Raw genomic sequence first — 27788 nt, forward strand, 5'->3', positions numbered from 1 at the left:
CATCTAATAAAATTGTCAGGCCAGCAAGCTTCACAGGTTTCTAAAGGTGATAATTATGTTCACTGATTCTCACAGGGGTCCAATGGGCACTTATAAAAATAGTAGGCACTGATGGTTTACTTGCATCTAAGTTTTACTATCAATCTTTACCACATTTTATTTGACATTCTTTCAAAAGGAGAATACACACTCTTCCTTTTTTTCTCTACACAGAGGGAGAGTGTCCTATGATAAGTGGGTATCAGTCAGCAGCTCCCTTGGTGTTACTTCAGTGAGGTACTCTGTCTCTTTCCTCACACTTTTTTCACATATTCATTAATTGGAGGTGGAACTTAGCCTGGATGGGTTTTAAAACAGTGATTGATACACGGTGACAATTAGAGTAGTGAAAGTAATCGCACACTACGGAATTGAGAAGAAGATTGAAAACACTTTGAATTGTCGTTCCTTTAGGATTGGGTGCAGTATCGGTGAGGCCCGCTGTTGTTTATAATATTGTTAGTGGGGGGCTGCCTTACTTCTTTCTCCCCCTGTGACTCCTATTGTGTTGTTGTGATGCACAAATAATAAACATTCACTGAAACCTTATTGGCACACATTATCATTTGTGTGCAATATAGTTTTATCTATAAAACTGTATATCTGTGCAAATGTAGTGGCAATTTCCACGGAAAACGTGCTTTCTGTGAAGGGCAGTGCGCAACCACACATTAAAAATAATCGGCTGCCTCATATCCATTACAATTGAGTGGGTTGTGAAACTTTGTCCTAAAAATTGTGTTGTGGTTCTAAAAAGTTTAGGAAGTACTGGTCTAAAGTGGGTACTGAATTTAGCTGAGTGTGTGGGGAAAAGAGTGATAGCAAACTCTGACCACCACTAACCCTATAAAGCAAACTACAGCTTTCGAGGCACTAACACACAGGTGCTCTCAACATGCGTATCCCACTTGCATGTACCAAAGCATGCTATGCACACTTAAAATAAATTGAAAAATGAGGGCTGCCAGTAATGATATACAAGGATTTTCCAAGGAGGGTAGATGGGCAATCTCTCCACTGGGGTTGAGATAAAAAAAAATAGGCTGTATCCTACTGCTATAATGCGTTGCATCTAACCCTTAATACTGTGAAGTACCTGTCAGTCACCGTTGTTAAGAGAAATATCACTTGGATAACACCAACCCAGCAGCTTATCGGTGTTACGTACAGCTCTAGTTCTGAGATACGTGTCACAGGTCTCCTGCACCAGTAAACCACGTCTTCCAAAATTATACATTTTGGAGCACATTGTCATACGCACTTCACACCAATGTGTATTATTCCCTTCTCTCTTAGTGCTTTTAGCTCTCAGTCCTATCTCCTATCATGTAGTATACACACCATTTACAATAATGCTGTATTCTGATAGCCAACCTAAGCTAATGTTTTGAATTTAGTCCCTCAGCTGACATTGAATTCCATGATGTGAAGATCGTGACCCAAAAAGCTTCTCTTTTCTAAAACACTGCTCAATTTTATTTTAGGCATGTATCAAATTTTTATCTAATTCTTTGAGGTACGCTGTAAAGTAATTTTCCGTTGCGTATCCTATTTCACAGGTATGTTCATGACAAACAATGTGTTGCTACAACTGGAGACATTTCTGTTTCTGTCTCAACATCATTTTTACCAGAGCTGAGTTCTGTTCATCCACCTCATTACTTCTTCACATACAGAATCAGGTAAGAATAAAGAGAAAGTAAGACGCACTTTTTTGTTCTCAGACGTTTTGCTGATTAATTTTCGGTGAGCCACTTGCTATGGCTGGTGAAATGCCAACCTCGAGGTGGACGCTGAAACTGGTATTGCTGTTTTTTAACATGCCCATATTTTATTTGGTGGTCGTCTGCATTGCTCAGTGATTTAACCAGTGAGCCCATGTGCAGGAGCACTGGTACAAATCAAACTCAAGTCTTGGTTTCCAATTTAACGTGGTATCAGCATTTTTTCTCATTTTCCTTTGTCAGTTGATCTGTTGGGTTCAGTCCTGTTGCTGGCATGCAGATGTTAGTCACCATAGTTAGCTGCTTCTGTGGCATTGTCAGAGATAGCGTGCTTGTAGTCTGCACAACCTCAAGCAGAATGGAAAACATTGGTGGTGTTTGTTCATTTGTTTGCATGCCATCTAGTAGTTACTTACATTGTTGAAGGCCTCCTAGTCCAGTGGTATGCCCACTTATTCATCCCACTTTTCCTTCCATAAGGATCATTGACAAACTAGATCTGTGAACATGTTCAAGCTTTAAGAACACTTGGTTACAAATGCCTATAACATCTAACAAAGCCACAACATCTGAAAGGGCATTCTGTAGTGCTAAGTTTATATCAGTCTCTGCTTTCTTCAAGTCACTCAATCCTTCCTGGTAGATTTGTTCTCGCCTTTTTGAAGTCCTTGCCTGTACTCTGATGGGTCGCCATCTTCGCTACGAGTGGAGACTTTAATCTGGCACTGGACAGTTCGGTTTTCTACTTTTTGTGATGTTTAATTGCTCTACATCACTTTAATTTACTATCTTTCTATAGAAGTATTGATGTCTTGCAAGACATTGTAATCTGTTAGCGGGGTTTAGTTTTGATGAAACACTGAATTAAGTCAGCATTGGAAACAGAAAACGTATTGGCGGGAAGCTGAATGCTACAGGCACAGGACACCTTAGGGTATTAGGCAAAAGGTATAGATAAGAGATAGCTGTGCTTTTAAATTGATATTTTAAATGAAGACAGTATGTATAAGTGGGAAAATAAACTTTTGAGGAAAAGGGATATGAAGAGACTGGCATTGGTGTAGGTGTTGTAAATGTTTCATATAAGCGTTATGTTTGATGAAAAGGTAGCATATAAAATGTATTGTGCGTGTTAGCACATGGTCTTGGGGAATGTCTGCTACTCTATGATAGCTGTCTAAACACATCTACTAGTGTTTGCTATAATAGCTGTTATGGCACCGTGGCAAAGTATAATCATTTAAATAAGTGAAAATGACAAACACATCGAATCCACTTTACTAGATGGTCATTACATGTAGTTCAGCGTTAAGACGTCTTAAATAGTTCCAAAAATCGGAAAGTACTAAATATGTCATCATCATCAAAGCTTTATTTGAGGATTATACTCATAAAATCACAAACATACATTTACTAAATATGTGGATACACCATTTGCTTCCTTAGAATTGAGATGTCAAAAGATGCCTTTCCCGAGAAGTCATGCCAACTGGACAGTAGATACTGGAGGATAACAAATGCCAAAGGCGATGTTGAGGAGGTTCAGGGGCCAGGAGTTGTAGGTATGTATTGTTTGATCAGGTGGAATGGTGCATCTAATCTTGCTACTTGATAAGTCTGTAATTTCATGTTTGTAGACATGTCTTGTCAGATGTTGGGGGCTTAGCACACTTGGTCTGGAAGTTTTAAAATGTGTAAGTGATATGGTGTGGGAGAATGAAGAAAGATTGATTCAGTGCCAGTGGCAACTACTCTAAGACCTGATTCTATTCTATTGAGTGAGAATAATCTTCAAGTGTAATATGCTAGCCATTGAACAGGTGCTGAGGAGCTGAAACTGGGACATTTCTGGGTGTACTTTATGCCATCAAAAATACTGTCCTTGGAAGATTTATTCAGAGAGAACATTGCAGAAAGGCTATTTTGCATATGTTAGGGTCCATATGTAGAATGCTGCTGGACAAATCATGCATATAGTGCTGTTTCCTGTAAAAAATACAACAATTATACACCATTGGTTTATTCTGTCTGACATCTGCACCACTAGTTTTTATAAACTGCTTAGTGATAACAGATGTCGAGTTACGATCATGCAGGCAGACCTTCTCATTCACCATGATAATGAGGCTCCACATACTGATTTGGGAGGTGCTGGACATCTCCTACCTCAAGTAGCAACGAGGGACTTAATTATAGGGCAAATAAAGAATGAACATGACCTCTCTTGTCTACTTGGAGGTCCCCTGTCAGGGTGAATGATTCCAGTGGGTATGTCTGAGAGGTATGACCAAATCCATCAATCTTTCTGCAGCATTGCCATTATCAGGCCAATGCTACCCTCATTCTTTGCTGATGTAGACCTTTTGAAATACAGATAAGTGGTGACCAGGTCATCCGAATTATTAGTGTAAAACTTGGATAATCGACCTGTGCATCCTTGATCATTTTGTAGGACGTACCTCTGTTGGTACAGATTATTAGATGGCAATCTTTTGTATATTCACCAACAGTAGTATATACATTTTATTATAATTACGTTGATTGGACCTAACAGTGGCAATTTTCATATCACTGTGCAAAACATGAGATTTACATGATATAGGCTCCCACGATTAAAAAATGTCAAAAGATTTTATTACACAGAACACGTACACTTGAGGATACTAAGTGCGTAGAATTTACATGGTTATAAACGGGATCTGTATAAAGTGTTGGTGTTTCATGTGCGAGAATAGTTTAGGTAGCGAGATATGACGAATGTCAGTGTAGCATAGATACAAGTACCGTAGACTGTAAAATGTTTTCCACGGGCACAGTCAAAAAGGCTGCAGAGTGATTTATATGGGTAACGGCAGGTCATTGTACTGAATCAAGGCTATAACTGCATTCATGTGGACCGATAGTAATCACTATGAAAGTTTTAAGTCTTTTTTTTGCAGACAGGAGTAGGACCATTTCTAGTGTTGTTAGGGAGGGCATTTCGGATATTGGAAGCCTGTCTTGAAAAGCATCGTTAGTGTGTGCTCTTTTCCCAGATTCGAGGTGTGATATACGTTAGCAGCCAACCCTCTCATTATTCCTGCTGCTTAATCTAGTCAGTATACTGCCATTTTAGCCTAGGAGCCTGTCAGAATTTTGTCTTGTGAATTGACTGATGAAATCTACTATGGTGCTTTAATATTTACATTGAACCGCTGCACATAGAAGAGTATAGTGTGAATGTCGGGGGGGGGGGGGCGAGGGTAGATACTAGCTGATAATAGATTTTATTGAAACCTGTCATAATTTGAAGAGAAAAAGAGAACAGTCCACAGCATATTTTTTCTATTTTTTACATTGTACATGTTTTTTTTTTTTCACAAGTATTTGCATTACCTATATTTACAGTATAGGCACAACGTGACAGCAATTTGCCCAGAATCACAACATTTAAATGGTGCCAAAATTAAGACTAGAATACAATTTTCCAGGCTCCTTGTTGCAACCCAGCCAATAACCCACATCTCCTTCCCTTTAGTAGGGATTGTGATTCTCAATAAAGCAGCTTGGTCCTATCTCAAAATAGCAAGTTTGAGCAATGAGAATTGAGGGGTAGCACAAACATCATTATTAGTGTTTGCTAAAGAAGACATTTTATAAGTTTGGGACTAAACTGTGACATTTGAATTGTAAAATTGGGAAATAAGGCAAAATCCTTTCCTACAAGTCAGGTAGGCAATTTATCTTGTTTTCTCTAATATTTTAGTGATTTTATGTTCTTTTTACCAAATGTTTTCCGACAAAAAAAAAAATGGGGCCATTGGCCTGTTGGTTTACGGAAAGGTACTTTAGTTCCGTCATGATTTAGTGCACTGCTAGACCAATCAAAATCATGAATGTTAATAAAATACTGAAAAGTAACAGGCTTCTGCTCCCATCACTAAGTCAAACCACGTCTACTTTCCTAGTTCCTTGGTATGGTCTCAAACTTTGACAATTATATTTTCAGGGGAATACCCAAAAATTCGGCCAGGGAAAGTGTACGAATACACCAGCTGCACCACCTTCTCTACCACCTCAGGATTTATGGAAGGATACTACACCTTCCATCGTCTTGGCAAGAAGGACGAAGTCTTTAACGTAACCATTCCCAGGTTTCACATGGTGTGCCCGAACTTCAGAGTGTCCACGGCACGCTCGGTAAGCTGCAGTGCCTGTGCGTTACATGTACCAGTGGACCTTTCAAGGACCACATGCATACCTTGAAAAGCTATGGCTTGTATGTTTCTGCATGTTCCTTGCACCATAAAATCACAGAAGTTCTTTTGTCATTGATTGTTTATGGTACGTTGAAGTTAAAATCTGAACAGTCTTCGGACTTGGATGGTAGCACATGCTGCAAGGTTGGAGTAGAAAGCGTGCAGATCATGATTTGCAGCAAAAAATAAACAGCTGGTAATCTAATGGAATGCAGCAGGGCATTATGTGTTGAAACAGGAGTAGCATGTGAACATTCTGGGCAGCAAGAGCTCTAGTGAACAACAGTAATAGGGGACTATTTAGTGGTCATTTTTCAGGTGAGTGCCAATATTGAGTATCGGTGCATTGCACGATAGGAGGGAGAACAATATAAAGTTGGATAGTGAGGGTTAGAAATTAAGAGGTGTCCACGAATGGTTGGTGGTTTGGCAACTGTAGATGAGCTCAGGAGCAACTGTAGAAGATTAAAAGTAGCCTCATTAGAAACAAGCATTGGCATAGCCAATAGGTATCGCCTTTGGGACCTTATAAGTGTTTTGTTATCCAGCACAATGTCCTTGGTGCAACAACATTAACTGTTGCATGGCTAAACACTTATAAGGTCCCAAAAGCGAGACATATTGGCTAGCCCAATACTTGTTTATTTTTCGAACAGAAATTGAAGGTGCTCTAAAGGTCAGAAAATTCACTAGCACGTTTTGCATTTCCGACTTTTTTTTTAGAGCAAAACAGCTTACAAGGAACGCAGGAGGAAAATCAGACTGACATAGGGTTTTGGTGTATTCGATCTGACAATGAGGATAAAGGTTGGCTAGCAGCAATGAACTCCCCGCATAAAAGTAAGGGCATTCTTTGGGAGAAATTTCCACATAAACGGCGACTGGGTATGACAATCGGCTCTATGCATGTTTGCTACATTTCTTCCGCCAGCCTGTTAATTTGTAAATGCATGACGACAGGGGGAAGGCAGGATTCTATTACAGGACCGGAGGCGTCAGATTATGCTTCCCTATCTTTACTGCATAAAACACAGCAGCCAATGAAAATGGATATTTTCATAAACAGTAACAAAACTTCATTTCCAATGAACACACATGAGTATAGGCACGCCCCCACAGTCCATAAGAACCCCCTGCGTGCTCCCATCATCCTCTTTCTTTGCTGCTCAAGCCAGAGTTAAGTGCACCTTTCCCTGTCCCCTCACTCTGCTTGTTGGTTTGGGGGTGCTTTGGGAACTTAATTTCTGCTACATTGGATTTTAATGCGGGATATTCCGCTTGTGCTTGAGGACTTTAGGTGCTATGTAGCTTGCGTATTGGGGGATTTGTGATTTCAGCTTTGATTGCGAGTAGCGCTCTGACCTTGTGCTGTGCTCGCTGCTTGGGCCGATCGACTGACTGGGGCTGCTCCCGCGGTGGAGCGCGCGCGTGCCTGCGCGATTGTTTGACGGTCTCTGACCGGCGAGGGGCCGCCGCGCGTATCAGTGGAGCCCGGTACCGGCAGCCTGAGGGCGCGCATTAGCTCCCTCGTACGCCCTGACGTAAAGGCCGGGTGGCTCACGGCCGACGCGCGCGCCCAAAAACGCTGACCATTTGGGCTTGTTTTTAGTAGGTTTTGGTAGCGTTTTGGGCGGCGCGCCTCGGCGCGATCCCAAGACACACCGGAACGCGCATTTTGCACGTTCTACACACCGGCTTGCCTCTCGTGGGATCGCCAGTCCATTGGTTGTAAAATTTATGAGGCCCAGAGTGTGCACACGCTCTAGAGATTGTTAGGGCCTGGGTCTCTGACCTTGGAGATTACAGCATTGCTGAGGGGGTTTAGGTAACGTTGCAAGTTCCTTCTGATATCTGTGTGCTGTGGGCTGACCCCCCCCCCCACTACCCCCAAGATCTGCCAAGGTTTATCCCTTGTGTTGTTGGTTCTATACCTCACCATGGAGAATTGGGCTAAGTACCCTGAAGAGGAAGAGGCAAATGGGGAGGAAATGGTTGAAGGGCAGCAGGAGGCTGTCCTGGAAGATAATATTGTAGAAGCTTTGGATGCCTCGGTCCAGGCTTCAGTAAATCGAGCCATGGAGACGAAGGTCCCCCAGACTGTGCAAAAGGCACTCACAGTGGCCCTGCGCCCCATAAGAAAAACAACTGGAAGGTTTTGCTAAACGTCACGGCTATGATAAACAGAAGAGGCAAAAGCAGGCAAATCCCTCTCCCTCTACTGCAGGTTCGGATGTGCAACAGCAATGGCCGCATGCACAGTCCGTGGCTTCCTTGCCAGCTCGAGAGGCTTTAGATCAGCCACGTCCTGGCGGTAAGGCAAAGAGTAAACGCCCGATAGTGGTGGACACGGATACCACCACCACAAATACGGATACCAATACAGACACTGACACCTCGGAGGAGCAACCTCCCCCTCCTAAGAAGGCCAAGACTGCCCCCAAGACGGCAGAAGACAAGGCCCTCTAGACCTTTAATTTTGATCCATCAGATATAATTCACCCTCGGTCTTCCGACTGGGTCCCGCCAGCGGAGGTCTCTGAGTACCTTCACGAAAACCTCAGGAAGAGCTTCAACAGGGAGGTCCGCAACCGGCTGCGGTCGGAGTGCCCGCGTCCAGATATACCGGACAATGTCGCTGACACTCCGGAGATTGATGCCAGTATGTTAACCTTTTTGAAGAAATTTTCAAAGGACCCCAAAAGGGGGCTGGACAGGGCTTGGCGGGGCTGTCAGGACAAGATGCTTGATGTTGTTGATCCCCTTGCGAAGATCTTGGAGATGGCCCTGGCGGCCAAGGAAGGGGCGACACAGGTGGATCCGGACATCTTGGCTGGCTGGGCTCAGCGCGCGATTTGCTTTGTAGGCAACGCCAATTGCGCTGTCTCTTCGGAGAGGCGCAAGTCCTTGTTGCTCCGAATGGACAGCAATTTGACCGAACTTGCAGAGGCGGAGCCAGGTCCCCTGGCTGGTGGTTGTCTCTTCGGAGACCGTTTCGTTAAAGATGTCACCAAATATGTAGGGACTTTCACCGCCTTGGATAAGGCCCAGAGCGGTATCAAACGCGCACTCACGCAGGGTGTTTTCAACAGGGCCGGGCGAGGCGGGGGTCGCTCGTCAGGCCGAGGTTTCCAGAGAGGCTCCCAGAGAGGAGATTTTGGCTGCGGACGTGGTGAGTGGGACTCCACCCGCGGTGGAACCTTCTATCCGTCCCGGAGAGGTTTCAACAAAGGACGTTTCCAGTCGGGGAACAACAGAGCAAATTTCAAGGCACACCAGAGTTCCGGTGAGTGTACTAGATGTGTCTCTTCTTCCATTGGTGGGTCGCACGCAGCATTGTCTTCTGCAGTGGCAGGTGTTGACTCAGGATGCTTGGGTCTTGCAGACCATTCAAGGGTTCCACCTAGACTTCTATTCTCATCCGGCGCAAGCGTTTCCCCCGCCACCTCTCCATTTTTCCCAAATAGATCACAGTTTCATAGAAGTAGAGGTGGCAGACTTGCTGAGGAAGGGCGCGATCGCTCCGTGTCAGAGAAGCCCTCGCGGTTTCTCCAGCAATGTCTTTATAGTTCAAAAGAAAAGAGGTGGCAACAGGCTAGTGCTCAACCTCAAAGAGTTCAACCAGTATCTGGCGTACAACCATTTAAAAATGGAGGGTATTCACATGTTAGCGGATTTGTTACAAGAAGGAGATTGGATGGTACGGCTGGATCTGAAAGATGCATATCTTTCTATTCCGATTTTTCCTCCACATCGCAGATTCCTGCAGTTTCTCTGGAACGGCCGATGGTACGAGTATTTGGCTCTTCCTTTCGGTCTCTCCTCGGCCCCCTGGTGTTTCACCAAAGTGATGAAGCCGGTTGTGGCCTATCTCAGAGAGAGAGGAGTGCGTCTGATCATTTATCTAGACGATATCCTGATCATGGCGCAGGATCGGTCGGCTTTGCAGCAGCAGCTGACCATGACTACTTCGCTGCTCGAGAGCCTAAGGTTTGTGATAAATCTGAAGAAGTCCGTAGTGACACCTTCTCAGGTGATAGATTTTCTGGGGTTTACGAACAACTCCCTAGCGGCGCAGCTGTGTCTTCCACAGGCGAAGTTGAGGGAGTTGAAGAAGGAGATCACGAAGTTACTAGACAGTCTAATGGTCACGCTCAGGACGCTGGCCAGAATTGTGGGGGTTCTAGCGTCCTCGATCCAGGCGATATTTCCGGGCCCTCTACATTACAGAGCCCTCCAGCGCCTGAAGATCAGGCATCTTCAGAAGGGTCTCTCGTACACGGACTCGGTTCCACTTACGGACGAGGTTCGGACCGAGCTTCAGTGGTGGCTAGGCCACGTGGACGCCTGGAACGGCAGGGCGATCTTCGGATCGCAACCGGACGTGGTGACCGAGTCAGACGCCAGCAGATGGGGCTGGGGCGCGCGCTGTGGAGAGGTTTCCACAGGTGGTCCTCGCAGGATCTAGAACTACACATAAATTGTTTAGAGCTATTAGTGGGATCGTTCGCGGTCCGCACGTTATCCCCGAAGCAGACGTCTTATTTCATCCTCCTGCGTCTGGACAATGTGTCCGCAGTGAGGTATATCAACAAGTTGGGCGGCACGAGATCGTCTCTTCTTGTCTAAATAGCCAAAGATTTTTGGCATTATTGCCTTCAGAATCAGATATCGGTGATAGCGGAGTACATTCCGGGACAGTCCAACCAGGTAGCGGACTGGAACTCCAGGCATTTGCGGGATTACAGCGACTGGAAGCTGCTTCCCCAGGTTTTCCTCTGGTTGCGGGCGATTTGGGGTCCTTTTCAGACGGACCTGTTCGCCTCCAGGTTGACTTACCAGATTCCCCGGTTCTTCAGTTGGAGACCGGATCCGATGGCGACAGCGACAGATGCATTTCTGCAGGATTGGTCGTAGGGGACTCAATATGCCTTTCCTCCCTTTTTGTTGATCCCCAGAGTGATGACACAGGTGATAAGGCAGGAAGCGGAGATAGTCATGGTGACTCCGTGGTGGACGTCACAGGCTTGGTTCCCCAAATTGTTACAGTGGAGCTGCGACCGCCCCCGGTTACTACCGGATTTGAAGTGGCTGTTGCAGGGCCCTCTTCAGGAGCAACACCCGTTGCTGTTGGAGGGCAGGCTAACGCTGATGGCATGGAGGCTTTCCGGGAACAGTGGCAGCTGCCGGGAGTTTCGAGCCAGACTGCCGAGTTCATCAAACAGGCATGGGCTCCTTCCACCAGGAAACGATATTCCGCGGCCTGGAAGAACTGGGTGGATTGGTGCGTGGGACGACATCTGGATCCCGTGGGGGCAGAGTTATCCCAAATTCTGAATTTTCTGTCAGAAAAAGCAGCCGATGGCCTGGCGTATCGCTCGGTCAACAACTTTCGTTCAGCCATCTCGGCGGGGCATGCTCGTGTGGACGGTAGGCCAGTAGGCATGCACCCGGTTGTATGTAAGTTGTTGAAGGGTATCAGGGTAGCCGACCCTCCCAAACCCAAGTACACGGGTTTGTGGGATGTCTCGGTAGTGATTTCATTATTTAACAGATGGCCGGTTAATTCTCTCCTGTCCAGAAAGCAATTGTCGGCAAAACTGGCCATGTTGCTTTGCTTATCGTCTTGCAGAAGGTCTTGGGATGTGAGAGCACTCGACTTCACAGGTAGAGTGTTTACCCCAGAGGGGGTTTCTTTTCATATCACAGGTCGTACTAAAACATTGTCACGCCATATTTCTTATAATTCTTTTCCTGAAAATGGAAAACTATGTGTGGTCCAATGTTTGAAGACTTACGAGGAATGTACGAAGGCCTTGCGGCCGCAGGGCGGTTCACAATTATTGATTGCTATTCAAAAGCCCTTTAAACCGGTGGTGGCTGCCACTATTGCTAGATGGCTTCGCTTCATTATGAAAGAAGCAGGTGTCGATACACAGATTTTTGGTGCTCATTCAGTAAGAGGCGCTATGGCGTCAAAATCATATGGTTTAGGATCAAGTATCCAGGATATCATGCGTTGTGCAGATTGGTCCTCTGAATCTACGTTTAAAACGTTTTATTATAAGCCGGTGGGAGATATTACTTCAGTGGTATTTACTCAGCGTTAAACTAGCATAATCTGAAGCCTCCGGTCCTGTAATAGAATCAAAAATTTGCTAGCATTCGCGACAAGAATTTTCAATTCTATTAAGGACACGGAGGCGAGGATTACCCCACGCGGCTTAATGTACAGTATGTAATAAGCTTACCCACCCTTTTATGCAATGATTACGGTGGTGTTATTTCCTTTATTGCAGGATCTGATAAGAAGTCGAATTGATCGACATCGGATGTCAGGATGTTTCACCTGAAGCTGTTCTTCCACGTTGGAGGATTGTGACTGTTCAAGTTTTGTTGGACTTGTTTCGCCTCAAAGAAAGAGGAAGATGGGAGCACGCAGGGGGTTCTTATGGACTGTGGGGGCGTGCCTATACTCATGTGTGTTCATGGGAAATGAAGTTTTGTTACTGTTTATGAAAATATCCATTTCATTGGCTGCTGTGTTTTATGCAGTAAAGATTGAGAAGCATAATCCTCGCCTCCGTGTCCTTAATAGAATTGAAAATTCTTGTCGCGAATGCTAGTAAATTTTTGATTCTTCCTGTTTCTTTTGTAAGCCATGAGCCCGACTTTGGAGGAGGGAGAGGGAAAGCATTAGAAAGAAGTAGAATCTCACCTTCTTCCTTGTCTTCATGCATTTACAAATTAACAGGCTGACAGACGAAATGTTGCAAAAATGAAACAGACTTGGAGAGTAACCAAGAGTGTCTCAGCCAGCGGGTCTGCTTCTGAGGCCTCTGGAAACTTTCAAGGCAGCTCTAATCACTGTGGCTTTTGCAGAGCACGGAACTTTCACAGTAATTATCTGCCGAGTGCAGGAAGCACAAGTCACCCACAAAGCATTGTCAGGGAAGCCGTTAACAAAATCGTGCTTGGGTCTACATGCCCTTTCTGTAACTTTGTGTTCTGCCTCCAGCATGTTTTATGCCTGTCTGTACAGCACTTAAACCCTACCATAATATCTTTATTTTTTGCTTTGCAGTTTTATATAGCGTTAACTCGACCCAAAGGTATCAGCGCCCTTTACATGAACACCACATTATTTTTAGGCACAGGGAAAATAATTGATTTACCCAGTGTCACAGGATGTTTGAGCCTCCAGTCAGACTTGAACCTGGTTCCCTAGCTTCACATTCGGCTGCTCTAACCGTTATGTAAATAAGTATCAGGGGAATCGTGTTCAACAAAAAACAGCATCAAATATGTACCACACAGTCATGGGTGATAAGGCACTACAGTAACCGAATACCAAAACAGAGCAACTAATAACAAGATAAAGATTAATAATAATAATAATAATACTATATATTTTTAATAATTTCTAAGAGCTTGAAATAATATTTGTTACTCCTTCACAATGAAAATATTTTATTTCAGCTTATGACCTAATCGCCTCGAATTTGGCGCTACAGCAGCATAAACAACATTTCTTGCAGTCTTCTTCGGCATTAGCTAACTCGTCTGAATCACAACATGCCAAGTCCCATACGCACCTATATAAAAGCACGACTACGGCGCAAAGCCCGCTCTGCATTTTAGGTCTTCTTTCTAATTCACCAGTAGATCTAAAATTTGCTTCCCTAATTAGTAAAATGCTTTGCCTTGGTGAGTCGCAGGAGGGGGAACTGCTATTGGGTCACTGATTGCACTGCTTGCGCGATGATGTAAGGGACTTTAATATAGCACAAGCACTGAGCCCAGACAGGATTTAGCTACAATACATCACTCAGCTCCCTTCAATATCACACCGTCTGCGTGGACTCTCTGCCCCCTTTCCATTAAACAAACTTAACTCACTGCGATTAAATACTGCCTGTCCTTACTGCGCTCCCTCCCTTAATGCCGCTGATCTCTGGGTATGCTTGACACACAGTGGCGTACGCTCTATCTGAAAAGCGCGCCGTGCAATTGCTTCAGGCAGGTACCTTTAGAAAAACAAGCATTGGCCGTGCGGCAGTAAAGCCGCGCTGTAGTGAAAGTGGCAGCAGGGGGAGGGGGCATGGGCGATTTCCTTTCGGGAGCGTGCGACCATATGGCACCACCATATGGCGCAGCGCGCTCCCGAAAGGAAATCGCCGTGATGTGCACGCGTTGCATTGCAAGCAATGCAACGCGTGCACCTCTTTGCTGAAAAAGCTCTGCCGATGGCATTAGATCTCCTCCTTTGCAGCTGCGTAGGTGAGACCTAAAAAGGAAGAAATATGCAAATTATAAAATGTACGCATTCTTACAAAGAATCATCAGATGGGATTCGATGGGAGCCTGTAGGTGAGGTGAAGCATCAAACTGGTAGTTGTTGAATAACTATAGCAACTAAAGTTGATTTTGTGTCATAGCAATATGTTTCAGGTAAATTGTAAAGGGTGTTTTGGACCACCTTGTAAAGTTTCATAAAATGAGTTTAATAGGGTCATCTCTTTTGCAGTTTGTCAAATTTGATAGAGTTGAGAGGCAGAGATGTTAAGGAGCATTAAGAAGTTATTTCTCAAAACAACACCAATTTGAAAGCATTTCTTATCCAGTATTTTAGTGAGAACAATATTCTTTTTTTTCTAAATGAATGCATGTGTGTTATTTTGGCAAGATTCAAAAGTTTTCCCGAAAATACTTTTTGTTAATACATCTTCTCCAGTTCTGCCAAGTAGTGCCATGGATTGTAGAAGGTAGTTTGTAAGGACATGACCTCAGTATAATTGAGAATAGAGGAGTTAAGCCAAAAACCTAAGCCATGTAGCATTTTCTGGATCAAGCGATATGGATTTCAGAGACCGTCATTCTGCCCCTCTTCCTGAAAGGGAACATGGTGCGTCACTGGAAAGATTTATCCAGTATTATTTGTGTCTTTCATAGATTCACATGCCTGAATCATTCCCCGTCGTCGAGACGGGAGTCTCCGGTACATAGAAAAGTAATGTCTTATAGACATACATAGAGAATAGTAGGCCTAAAGGCCTCACCTTAGTAACATATCCATGTCCTTTTGTAAAAAGGACCAAACTCTAGAGAAGAGCCAATCAGCTATCACCTCCCTCTAGAACCTTCCTGGCAGGAGCCTCAGTTCCTCAGATTTTCTACCGCACGTTGTGCTAAGGGAGTCTCCTCTGAGCTCTGCTCAGATTCTGTTTTTTTTCACTTCATTAAATGACTTTGTTGTCAAGGATTCTTTTCTACTATGGATTATCTTCAAATACATTCTTTAAAGAAGGTCTGGTACAGGCCAAAGACTACAAGGTATGTCGCACTTTCTCAAGTAAGTTTTTGAGAGGTTGTGAAGGGTGATTTTTAATATGGTGTCAAACACTAAGACCAGAAAGGAGGTTTTTTATTTTCTCCAGTGACCGTGATGAGGCGTTATCCTCAACGTCTAGGAGACCTCAAAAGAGAAGAGAATCTCCTCAGACTCATTCCTCAGGGGAACATCCTGAGAAGGCCCTCAAAAAAGACCACTCATGGGTCTTCTGGGCGCAGTTCTTAAAAATCTCCTCACTCTGTGGATAAGGAGAGTAAAGGACTTGCTTTTGGAGAAAAATCATGTCAAAAAGGCGACTTCTGAGCCGTCAAAATCACCTCCTCTGGTCATAGGACCCTTCAGGAAGGCGTCTTCTATTCCTCCTGAGGTAAAGACTAAGAAGCCAACATCGTCAACAGGATCGTCGACAAAGAAACCATCATCATTGCCTATTACAGCCTCTTCGTCTACGATGGCCTCGTCTACGATGGCCTCGTCTACGATGGCCTCATCTACGATGGCCTCGTCTACGATGGCTCATCTACGATGGCTCGTCTACGACGGCTCGTCTATGATGGCTCGTCTACGACGGCTCGTCTACGACAGATCGACTACGACGGCTCGTCTACGACGGCTCGTCTACGACGGCTCGACTACGACGGCTCGTCTACGACGGCTCGTCGACGATGGCTCGTCGACGATGGCTCGTCTACGACGGCTCGTCGACGATGGCTCGTCGACGATGGCTCGTCGACGACGGCTCGTCGACGATGGCCTGTTTACTGTGTCGACGACGGCCTCATCTACGATGGCCTCATCTACGATGGCCTCATCTACGATGGCCTCGTCTACGATGGCCTCGTCTACGATGGCCTCGTCTACGATGGCCTCATCTACGATGGCCTGTCTACGACGGCTCGTCTACGAAGGCTCGTCGACGATGGCTCGTCGACGGTGGCTCATCTACGACGGCTCGTCGACGGTGGCTCGTCTACGACGGCTCGTCGACGATGGCCTGTTTACAGCGTCGACGACTGCCTCATCTACGATGGCTCATCTACAATGGCTCATCTACAATGGCTCGTCTACGACGGCTCGTCTACGACTGCTCGTCGATGACGACGGCCTCGTCTATGACTGCTCGTCGATGACGGCCTGTTTACGGCGTCGACGATGGCCTAGTCTACGATGGCCTAGTCTACGGTGGCCTCGTCTGCGATGGCTTGTCTACAATGGCCTCGTCTACGACTGCGTCGTCTACGACGACCTGTCTATGGCGTCGACGATGGCCTCGTCTACGATGGCCTCATCTACGAGGGCTCGTCTTCGATGGCTCATCTACGACGGCATCGTCATCGACGGCCTCGTCTATGACTGCTCGTCTACGACGGCCTGTCTATGGCGTCGATGATGGCCTAGTCTACCATGGCCTAGTCTACCATGGCCTCGTCTACAATGGCCTCGTCTACCATGGCCTCGTCTACGATGGCCTCATCTACAATTGCTCCTCTACGATGGCTCCTCATTGACGGCCTCGTCTACGACGGATCGTCTATGATGTTGCCTACGACGGCCTCGTCTATGACTGCTCGTCTACGACGGCATAGTCTATGACGCCGATCTCGTCGACGGACCCGTCGACGAGGGAAATTCCGACAATTTTGGAATCTCTTATAATGTGGTAGAGAGGGCTGCTCAGCGTTTTAAGATCGCAATGGTCTCTCAAGAACCGGTCTGCTTCTTGTATGACTTCACAGAACCTCTCAAGAAGGCAGTAAGGTCAATACCGATTATCTATAGTCAGAAGGGGTAAAGGTCATGCAGAACCCCTCCTCTGTATCACCAGTGATCCCTCAGTTGGATAAGAAGTATAGGGCGCCAGATACAGCACCCGCGTGTTTAACAGGGCATCCTAAGCCGGACTCCTTGGTGACACAGGCGGCCTAGAAGACCTCAAGGAATCCTTCGGCCCCTTTGTCGCTTCCTCCTGGTAAGGAGGTAAGAAGAGTGGACAACATTGGGAACAGGTTTTCCTCAATATCGGCAATGACGGTAAAGGCCGCGAACGCCCTAGCGCTCTTGGGACGCTATAATAGGCAATTGTGGGCACACATAGCCCCATAGCTGTCGGAATTGCCAGATTCATCCAAAGTGGAAGTAAAGAGGATTCTGCTAGATGATGAGGCATCGACGTCAGAAACTATAGACTGCGCGATGGATATCGCTATGACAGGGTTCCGCCAGTTGGCTGGAGCAGCAGTCTTGCGGCTCCAAGGATGGCTAAAGGCAACCTCTTTCCGTCCTGAGGTGCAAACAAAGATTTTGGGCATGCCATATGTTAGCCAGTTACTATTTGGCACGAAAAATTGATGAAGCAGACACTGCGAGACCTTTGGGCACTCTTCAGTATAAGAACCAGTCCTGTTGTAGAAATAGAGGAAGAGGACAGTCTTCCTACAGAGGAAATTATTAATACAGGTCTTCCTGCCCTTCAGGCCAGAGTAGACCGCAATACCAACAGCGCCAACAACAGCAAAACAAGCAATCCTCTTTTGGGAGGTCGTCCTTTCAAGGTACAGGACAGCGGAAATAACAAAAATCTATGGCTGCTTCTATGAGAGATCTCGATTATGCTGCAGAAAGGAGCAATAGAGAGAGTACCTCCATCTCAGAAGGGAAAAGGGTTTTATTCTTGCTGCTTATATCCAGAAAAAAGACAAGAAGTGGAGACCAATTTTGGACCTTAGGGCCCTCAACAAATTCCTAAGAAGTAGTGGTTTCGCATGGTAACGATCCAGGAGGTCTTGCAACTACTGTAACAGCAGGATTGTAGGGCGTCCCTAGACATACAGGACGCTTACTTCCATATCCAAATTCACAGGAATCACAAAAAGGTACTTGCGATTTGCAGTAGCGAGCAGACACTTGCAGTTTCGCGTTCTGCCCTTCGGGCTCAAGTCTGCACCGCGCATATTCACGAAATGTCGTACCCCGGTGGCGGCATATCTCAGACAGTGCCATCACGTCTTTCCGTATCTGGATGACTGGCTGGTCAGGACTCCATCCTTAGAAGACGCGTCCAGGTCTTCCAACGCCTGTTTAAAGCTTTTCGATTGCTAGGGTCTCACCCTCAATCAGGAAAAATCGGTCCTACAACCTTCTCAGTGCATCAGTTTCCTAGGTGCAACCCTGGACACACGGTCAGCAAAAGCTTTCCCATCCAGAGAGAGGATGTACAAGCCCCTTGCACTAGCTGCTATAGTAGCCTCGAAGAAAGTCTTGACAGTCAGTCACTTCAAATCCCTCCTGGGGATGTCAGCGTGTATCCTCCTGATTCCTCACTGTCAACTACGAATGAGGAATCTACAGGAGGCGCTCTTGAAGCAGTGGGTCCAATGCGCAAGGTCATTCGACGACCACATAAAAGTGAATCCTCAGATGGTCGGAGCCCTGCAATGGTGGATGTCATCTCAAAACCTCTCTCAAGGCTTGTCATTCCTGCTTCCGGCTGCTCCTCATGTTCTCACAACAGGCGCCTACTTGGAAGGCTGGGGAGCTTTTCTGCAAGAGCTACAGATAAGCGGGTAGTGGTCTCCTATGGAGAAGAAACTACATATCAATCTGCTCGAACTGCGGGCAGTCTTCCTGGCCCTTCAAGCTTTCCTGCCAAGAATAAAACATTCCCTGGTGCTCATCTGGGCAGACAACACCACGACTAAGCACTACCTCAACAAAGAGGGAGGGACACGCTCGCTGACACACTATCACGAGTTGCAAAAAATAATCTGGAATTGGCTCATACTCCACAATATAACCCTAAGAGCGGAATATGTCCCAGGCACGGACAATGTGCTCTCCGACTTGTTGAGCAGGCAGAAAACATCGTCACACGAGTGGGAGCTAGATCAACAAATTATCGACCAGATCTTCTCCAGATGGGGCACGCCGCAAATCGATCTATTTGCGACGACAATGAACACCAAATGCCCACACTTCGCAAGTTGGCATCCCCAGTCAGGGTCTCTAGGGAATGCATCTTCCATCGCATGGCGCAACGTCGTTGCGTACGCCTTTCCGCCATTCCCGATGCTTCCCAGAGTCCTCAGGAAAATTTAGGTGGAGCCTTGTACTCTAATTGTAATAGCCCCAACTTGGCCGAGGCAACATTGGTTCACAGAGCTCCACCGTCTATCCCTGGAGCCGCCGGTCCACCTGGGCAGTATCTATCTCTGCTTACAATGAACAGCAATAAAGTTCAACATCTGGATCTGAGGTCTCTCAGGTTAGTCGCCCGGCTCCTGTGTTCAGAGAGTTCCACAATCTGAATATTCCACAAGACTGTAGACATTCTTGCCAGAGCAAGGGCGGATAGCACGACCAAGACGTATTCCCTGAAATGGAAGCGCTTTTGTGTTTGGTGTGCAGATCACGGGATTCGGCCTTTCTCCACATCACCGGAGCAAATATTACCCTATCTATTACATCTGGCACAGTCAGGCCTAGCCCACTCCTCCATTAAAGTACACTTAGCAGCAATATCTCGTTATAAAGAACTTCAACGAGTCCATCGCTCTGGTCAAGCGGATTGATTAAGCAATTTCTAAAACGATTATACAGATCTTTCCCGCCAGTAAGGATGTTGCCACCTGCCTGGCATCTCAATGTGGTTCTTAACCAGCTCATGAAACATCCGTTCAAACCAGTACACAGAGCTGACCTAAAGTATGCCTCGTGGAAATCAGCACTCCTCCTGACGCTCACATCTGCAAGGGGGGTCAGTGAGCTACAGGCGTTTTCAATCCAGGATCTTTTTCTACAGTTTAATAACGACAGAGTAATCCTGAGAACCAATCCTAGGTTTATCTCAAAAGTCCCGTTGGACTTCCACCTAAATGAACCTGTGGTTCTGCGTTCCTTCTTTCCGAACCCAAGCACGGCAGCTGAGAAATCGCTGCTTTCTTTGGATCTCAAGCGATGCTTGAAGTTTACACTGACAAAACGAAAACATTCAGGAAATCTAACCAGCTATTCATAGCTTACAGCAGACCTAGAAAATGTCTACCGCTTGCTAAGCAGAGCATCTCCAGATGGATTTCTGCAGCCATTGCTTTCTGTCATGACCAAGCTGGACAGCCATTGCATTCCAAAGTGAGATCGCACTCCACGAGAGCCATGTCCACTTCTTTAGCTCTCTTTGCAGGGGTGCCAGTCATTGACATTTGCAGGGCGGCAACATGGAAGTCGCCGCATACCTTCACTAGGCACTACTGCCTGGATATGGAGCTGATGAATGATGCAGCAGTGAGACAATCAGTGTTACGCCATCTTTTCAGTAAGGTGAGCCTTCCTCCGTCCCTCCATCCTACTCTGGTGTGCCCATTTCTTTAGTAATACTTATTGTGGGGGTCTAATGATGGTTCATGCTCGCATGATGCGTCTTATCTAAGGACTTGTATATGCTGTTCCATCAGAAATGTGCACTCTGCATTGCTTGCTAGTCTGATTCAGGCATGTGAATCTATGAAAGACACCCATAATACTGGATAAGAAATGCGTTACTTACCTGTAACTGCAGTTATCCAGTATTGGTGTCTTTCATAGATTCACATGCAACCCTCCCGCCTCCCCTGGAAGGCCTCACCTAACTCTCTCAGTGTCACGCCTACTTAGCTTAGTGCGTACGAAAATCTGAGGAACTGAGGCTCCTGCCAGGAAGGTTCTAGAGGGAGGTGATAGCTGATTGGCTCTTCTCTAGAGTTTGGTCCTTTTTACAAAAGGACATGGATATGTTACTAAGGTGAGGCCTTTAGGCCTACTATTCTCTATGTATGTCTATAAGACATTACTTTTCTATGTACCGGAGACTCCCGTCTCGACGACGGGGAATGATTCAGGCATGTGAATCTATGAAAGACACCAATACTGGATAACTGCAGTTACAGGTAAGTAACGCATTTCTTCTTAAACGTTCTTACCATGCCATAGGCGAAGGTAACTAGAAATGTGACAAAGGGCATAGCAGTGGCACATTCTCAACATCAAAATCACAAAAACACAGTTTGCATGACTTTAAAAGAGACTCGCCTTTGACAGTGTTGGTGTTGTGATCATATTCTCTGACATCAGACGTATTAGAACTTCAGTTACTTAACATCAATAATGTTTATTGAAATAAAGGGTGTCTACACTGTTGCCAAAACAGAGAAGGAAGCCTTGGAACCCACACAATTGCTCACTAAGCTTCCTTTAGCAAGCTGATGCCCAAACCTGAGCACAATGTGTAACTTTGTTAGAATTCCCAGCTTTAGCCTCAAACATAGTGGAATCTAAAAGTTATTTCTAAAGCTCTTTAAAGCCAACAACTTTTTAAATGAATAGAAAATAAGTTTAAGTGCACTCACGTGAGCAGACCTATAAATATGCCTAAATAAGACAAACGTCTCTCTGGACTGGAAACAAGAATCCTAGGACCCGTTTCGGGCTTTCAGCCCTCATCAGCCAGGATAGCTTGACTCCAGTGGCATAGAGAGCACGGGACCCACGTCTGGGCATACCCGTCCCACTCAGGGTGACAAATGCAAAAAGAACAATTGATGGACAGAATGCAGAACAATGTCATACATTCACCCCAGTACAGAGAGCTGGGCCTAAATCCATTGTGTTTTTGCTCACCATGCAATTCTATGTTGGACCCAGCCATATGCAAATCAGTCTTGACCCTGCGCCCAATGGGAACAGTCCAGCCCAAACTGCCAGGCCAGGTCCTCCATGGACTGGAGACAAGCATCCTTCGACCGGAACTGAAGTGGCAAAGTGAGCTAAAGAACGATGATGGATTCAACCCAGATCTGTGACTGAGGCGAGTGTCTGAAAAGTTTCAGCACTCTGTCCATCATCTCCTTGTGTTTGCTTTGTTCACCCTAAGTTGGCAGGGTATGCCCATTCGTGGGTCCCTTACTCCCTTTGCCACTGGATTCATGCTAGCCTGGCTGATGAAGGGTGTTACCCAGAAAACCCGTCCCAGGATGCTTGTTTCCGGTTCAGGGAAGACCTGGCTTAGCAGTTCGGGCTGGACTGTTCCCATGAGGCACAAGATCAAGACTGATTTGCATGTAGCTGGGTCTAAACTGGGGTGGGGAAGTGAGCTAAAGCACAATGATGGATTCAAGCCAGATCTGTGACTGGGGGTGAGTGTCTGAAAGGTGTCGGCGCTCCGTCCACCATCTCTTTGTGTTTATGAACAAGATGACCTCAATTCTTTTGGGCTGCTCAGGCAAAATAGTGATGGCCCATTGCATAGTGTATCACACTCACTGAAATGCATGTCCCAAGAGAAGAAGGCAATATTGCATTGTTATCATATTCAGGATTCACACATTTAGACACAAGAACCAGATATCTAGATAGTTTGCATTCCTGAAGTCAGTCTTTGTGCAACAAGAGAAAGGAAAAAATGACAAAATTCCACATCCACTTGTACACAAGGTTGCATCAGCAATGCACTGTAGCTGTGCTGGTACATGGGATTTGGTGACACTTTTCCAAGTATTACAGCTGATGCAGTAAATAATCAGAAATATGCAGTAGTAATTAATATATATAATCACGCTACGGTGTACTTGACTGACAAGGCAGTGTTTTGTGACTGAGAGATACAAATACCTCACAAGGTGAGTGTAGGCAATTGCTTTTCATAATAAGACCGGAAAATCATATCATGGAGGTCTATCTCAACTCTTTCACCATCATCTGAGGTCTTGCAGTTTGCTCAAGTGCACCTCTACCACGAATGTGTGGAAGTCTTGAGTGTTTCAAGGTGATCTATCACAAAACTGTTTCATCCATTAGGATAGACATTTGTGATATGGTACTTTTAGAGAGACATATTGCCCAGAAACGGTAAGAGTTAAGGTTGTATTGGTCTACCTCTTTTAGTAGTGGTGGAATTATTGTCATGTCCTTTGCTACAAGTGAAACTGCAAGATCTAATACTGTTTGCGAGGACCAAACACAGTGGTTTCTTAGTTCAGAATGGCAGTAATTAAATATTGCATAAAGGGTATAGAGCAGCATTTGCCACTAATAATGGCCCAACCCTGCACGGTTTTGACAATGTATTGTAGAAGGGTTAGTAAACAACATGTCTGGTAGTCATGTAACCCTTTGTACTTAATTATGGCCCCTCACAAGATCATGTTAATTTGGTGGTTTAGCTGTCCGTTTTATTTAACATTTCACTAACCAGTGTAGAGAGAAGTCTGTAAGGAAAGCAGACTCCTCTTCTTAAGGTAGGAAAGTAGTTTTCTTGGGGGGTGGGCGGGTTAGTGCAGGCAAAAAATCAGTGCTGCATCTTTTTATGAATGCATGAGCCCAATCCATAACACCTCAAGAATCACTAATTCAGAATCATCATAGACCCTACCCCTGTGCAGAATGTTACACCATATTTTGCACTTCAAAAAAATATGTATACCATACAAACTACTATGATAGTATAATCTTTATTTTTGTTTCTAAAATTAAATGAAGAAAAGCAACGGCACAAAATCCACTTACAAAAGATTTGAAAAAGCACACAGTGTCTTGATTTCAATGGATTTACGCCAATTTACTAGCAGTGTTTTAAAATCTGATTTTACCTAAATTTCTTTCTAGGATGTACATTTATACAGCACAACAAATCTCTTTTAAAACTGATCACCAATTATTAGTCCGACATCTCAAGTTGCCCCAAAATAGGTGGTATATGTTATCAGTCTGAGCTGTTTCCGCGTAGCACTTTGCTGACTGGTACTTGCAGGTTTATTTTCGTCTTTATAAAATTCATACCGCAAGAATCAGAACTCCTAGTGATTCTTGCCAAAAACTAGGGGTGACTGTGTAGTAAAATTAAGGACAACTTGAGAACTCTACTGACTTTGCAGCATCTCTGTAAAGCATGTGCATCTTTGCTTGTAGCTGGAGTGAGCAGTTTGAGATAGTTGCTTATCTGTTTGTTTTGCTTCAGAGCACTTGTGAATGCAGAAACAACAAGCAGACAGCTTTTTTGTTTTCCAACTCCAGCATTAACACTATACCTGCCTTGAAACAGAAAGATTTGTGCTGTCATATAGTGCCTCTTGAGCTACTCTTCGAGGCATCATTGAAAATATATTGGCGTGTACACCTGAATTTTCAGAAAGATTGACCTGGAAGTGATCTGAAGTTTATGCTTATTTAATGGAATTTGTAGCATTTCACAGTAATGTAATGCACATGTTATTGTTGAGCACTGCAGCAAACCATATTGGCCCATTCTCAAAATAAAGGAGGCCTTGAGTGCTTTTATGATTTGTGTACCATGTCGTAACCGAAATGCAAATGACTTGCCTGGCTCTTGTTGGTCTCTAGGAGAGTGGCAAAGATGAATATGCCTTGTATGGAGAGGAACCAAGAGATGAAGACTACGATGAGCGACCACGGCGCCGGGTCTTGGTTCTTCCTGACCCAACCATGCGCTGCCCGCGCCACACCTGACTTCACACCAAGTGGCCATGGTATAACCTGATAATCCCTCTTTATGCTTCACTCCCTGCAAAAACTTTTTTTGGCTTCTACATAGGAGTGACAGTGCTATGCCACCAATATACGGGATACTGTATAGTGTACATAATTCTTGTATTGTATTTAGATCTGACCTATGGCTGGCGGGTGCTACCAACAGAGGTCAGTGCCAGATCCGACTTCTTCGAATGACAATAGTATCATAATTGTATTACTACTTTTCGTTTTTAGGGACATATATTATTGAATTTGTTTTTGTTTCTTTGGTTTTTGGTATGTCTAGAAAAACAAGATTGTTTTTTATAATTAGCCGTTGAAACGTACCTGTGGTACGGGCACTAGGTAATAATTCAACCCTGATTTTCTACTCCTGAGAATAAGTTGTGTACTGACGAATACTTGTTTTTAAGCTTGTGTGACAGTTATTCCGATTTTGACATTTACGGCCTTACATTCAAGTCAAATTAATCCTGCCTCTAATCCTTATGGGCTGCATTTGAGTTGCTTTCATAATTTCTTCAGACACTTCTAAACCATGCTCTAAATCCATACAATCAACCTCCTCAGCTCTTGGTTGCATATAATGGGGACACAGAATATTTCTGCAAACAAGTAAAAACTGTTTTTTGTTTGTTTACTTTGTGTGTTGCACATTGTTTTCTTGTTTACTTGATTCTCTTTCTGCTCATGTTGCCTTTTCCTCCCACTACCCCACCCCCTCTGGAAAATCTGAGCTTCTGTGAACTAAAGCTTAGTTCCCAAAGTGGGAGGTTTATTTAATACAGACCGTTTTTTGGTTTTGCCTGGTGTTTTAGCTGCCTCTCATTTCATGAATAAAGATGATGATATGTGTGCTCTTGTTCTGTTTTCTTGTCTTTAAAAGGCAGGAGTTGAGGTCTCTTGAATGCATCATATTTTCTGCTTAGATTAGATTTAGGCACCATCATTCAATAATCTTTTTCAATCAATCGCATAGCCTTGATACCGACTCTGTTGGTGCCTGAGTGACGCAGTGTAATTACTTTTGTGTGAAGGGGTTGGCCATTACATGCCCCGATTAATTAAATCTTACTATCAGTGTCATCTTTCCACATACATCAACTCTTTCTCACCCTGGCCCTCTCTCCTCCTCTTCACAAGCTACTGTCCCCTTGACCAGATTATAGAAGTATATCAGGCCCCTGATTTTCGAATTTCAGGTGATTTATAAAATGGCATTGCACATGGGATGGTAAAGTGCCTCTTTGCACATTACTTGAACATCTGCCAGAGTCTATGTCGAAGCACGTACATTATAAAGGTTTCTAGATAAAATGCTAGCTGACCAAATGGTACACCGAAAGAGTGAGTAAAGAATAGAAAGGTGAGCCTGAGTACTGATAATTGCTCTCATGCAATTGGAACGAACAGCCTCTGTAAAGTAAGATGAGATCATGATATTGGAAGTCTGCATATTGACAAGTAAATTAGAATTATATGTTCTTTACTTGATATTTAGCCTAGTAAGGAGTCCGCTCCTTGGAACAATGGAACATCTTACTAATATATTGTCATAGAAACAAACACTAAACATAGTGTTGTATGTAGAAGCGCAATGTGTATGTCGGTTTAGTTGAGACTGGATTACAGAAACCAGGATGTTATTGGGAGGTGCCAACATGCAATACAGACATCACTATAACACACATTGCTTTTGTTTGCGTACTTGCAATATATATATTTACAAGATGGACCAGAGTGTCTTGCCCAGGAACACCAGCACTTTGTTCAAGTACTGAAGCTGGTATTAGAACTCAGGCCTGCAGATTTTCAAGGTCAGTAATTGAAGCCACATCTCCCCCAGACTTTACTCAAAAGTGCCTACTTGAGAGCTTCTGCTGCCATAACACTTCGTACAGGCCGGTAAGGATGTATTGACTCTCTTTCAAGTGCTGAGCGGTATTCCTGGGTGGGTTTCCACTCTGCTCAACTACTCCTGGCCTGATGTTCCCGCATACAGAATTCCAGGATGCAGGTACTTTGGGTTAGAGTTTACCAACGAGAAAATCCAGCCGGTACCATCACAAGAGTTGCACATGCAATCTGGCTCCAGCCTCTGACCCACTTCTGACTCCCTCCTGTGTACAGAGGAGTACAGAATGTACACCATGCCAGCCCGCAACCTCTCCTGTGTCCTGACACCTTCTCTTTTCACTGCTTCATGCCCTCTGCACAACCCTCGCCTCTACTACCTGGTGTTATAAGTTAGAGCCAAGTCTCAGTTTTCAGAGAGTTGGGAAGGGTCATCAACCAGGTTAAATCTCTCAGCTGGATCCTGAGACTAGTTCTGCCGGATGAGCTATGGTTTTGTCTAGTATTTTCGGTATGTTTGGGAGCATAGTAAATTGAGTTCAGAGTGATATGTATTGTTTCTAATATATTTGTTTTAGCTGGTATCTTGAGGACAGGTTTCACTATGTATAAACAGGCAAGACCAGCATGAAACACAAAATTGATTCCAGCCAAGCAGCAAAATGTAAGTTTGAGTACTGAGAATCTGAGCTGGATAGTCCAAAGCAGAACAAGGGCACTCTTAAAAACTTTCTATCTGAAACTTTAGTGGTTGAAGTTGGCAGTCTTATCTAAACCAACAGGCACCACTGGCTTAAGGGATGAACATGCTGTAATTTTTTAAAGATTAGGTTGGAAGTGTGTGACTTTAAGGGGTTCAAAAGACATGAATGTTGTTAGAATCCCTTACATCGCATTGAATTTGAATCGACAAAATGCCAATGGAGAGGTGGTTGTTTGATTTCCAGCGCATTTATGAATTATTAAATGCTATCCAATCACAAAAGTGGATAGGCTTGGTCAACAGAGTTGTTATGCACACAAATTTTGCAAAGCTACCTTTTTGTCTGGTGTGCTGTCAAGGAT

General features: G+C 44.8%; 1 protein-coding gene across 2 annotated transcripts in view; it reads left to right on the top strand.

The window, feature by feature from the left end:
- Nucleotides 1-25726, top strand: part of FBXO3 (F-box protein 3) — a 138748-nt gene extending 113022 nt beyond the window's left edge. Inside the window, exons 8-11 of one of the 2 annotated variants that reach the window (XM_078684269.1) lie at nucleotides 1599-1721; nucleotides 3210-3325; nucleotides 5752-5942; nucleotides 24720-25726. In XM_078684269.1, the coding sequence (XP_078540395.1) occupies nucleotides 1599-1721; nucleotides 3210-3325; nucleotides 5752-5942; nucleotides 24720-24845 (556 nt within the window). In that variant the 3' untranslated portion in view covers nucleotides 24846-25726. Of the gene's footprint in view, nucleotides 1-1598; nucleotides 1722-3209; nucleotides 3326-5751; nucleotides 5943-12297; nucleotides 12570-24719 lie in introns of those variants that run through there. The other variant, XM_078684270.1, reaches the window with a different exon arrangement.
- The last annotated feature ends 2062 nt before the right edge of the window (nucleotides 25727-27788 follow it).

This window comes from Lissotriton helveticus, chromosome 3_2, assembly GCF_964261635.1.
Source record: "Lissotriton helveticus chromosome 3_2, aLisHel1.1, whole genome shotgun sequence".
Lineage (NCBI taxonomy): Eukaryota > Metazoa > Chordata > Amphibia > Caudata > Salamandridae > Lissotriton > Lissotriton helveticus.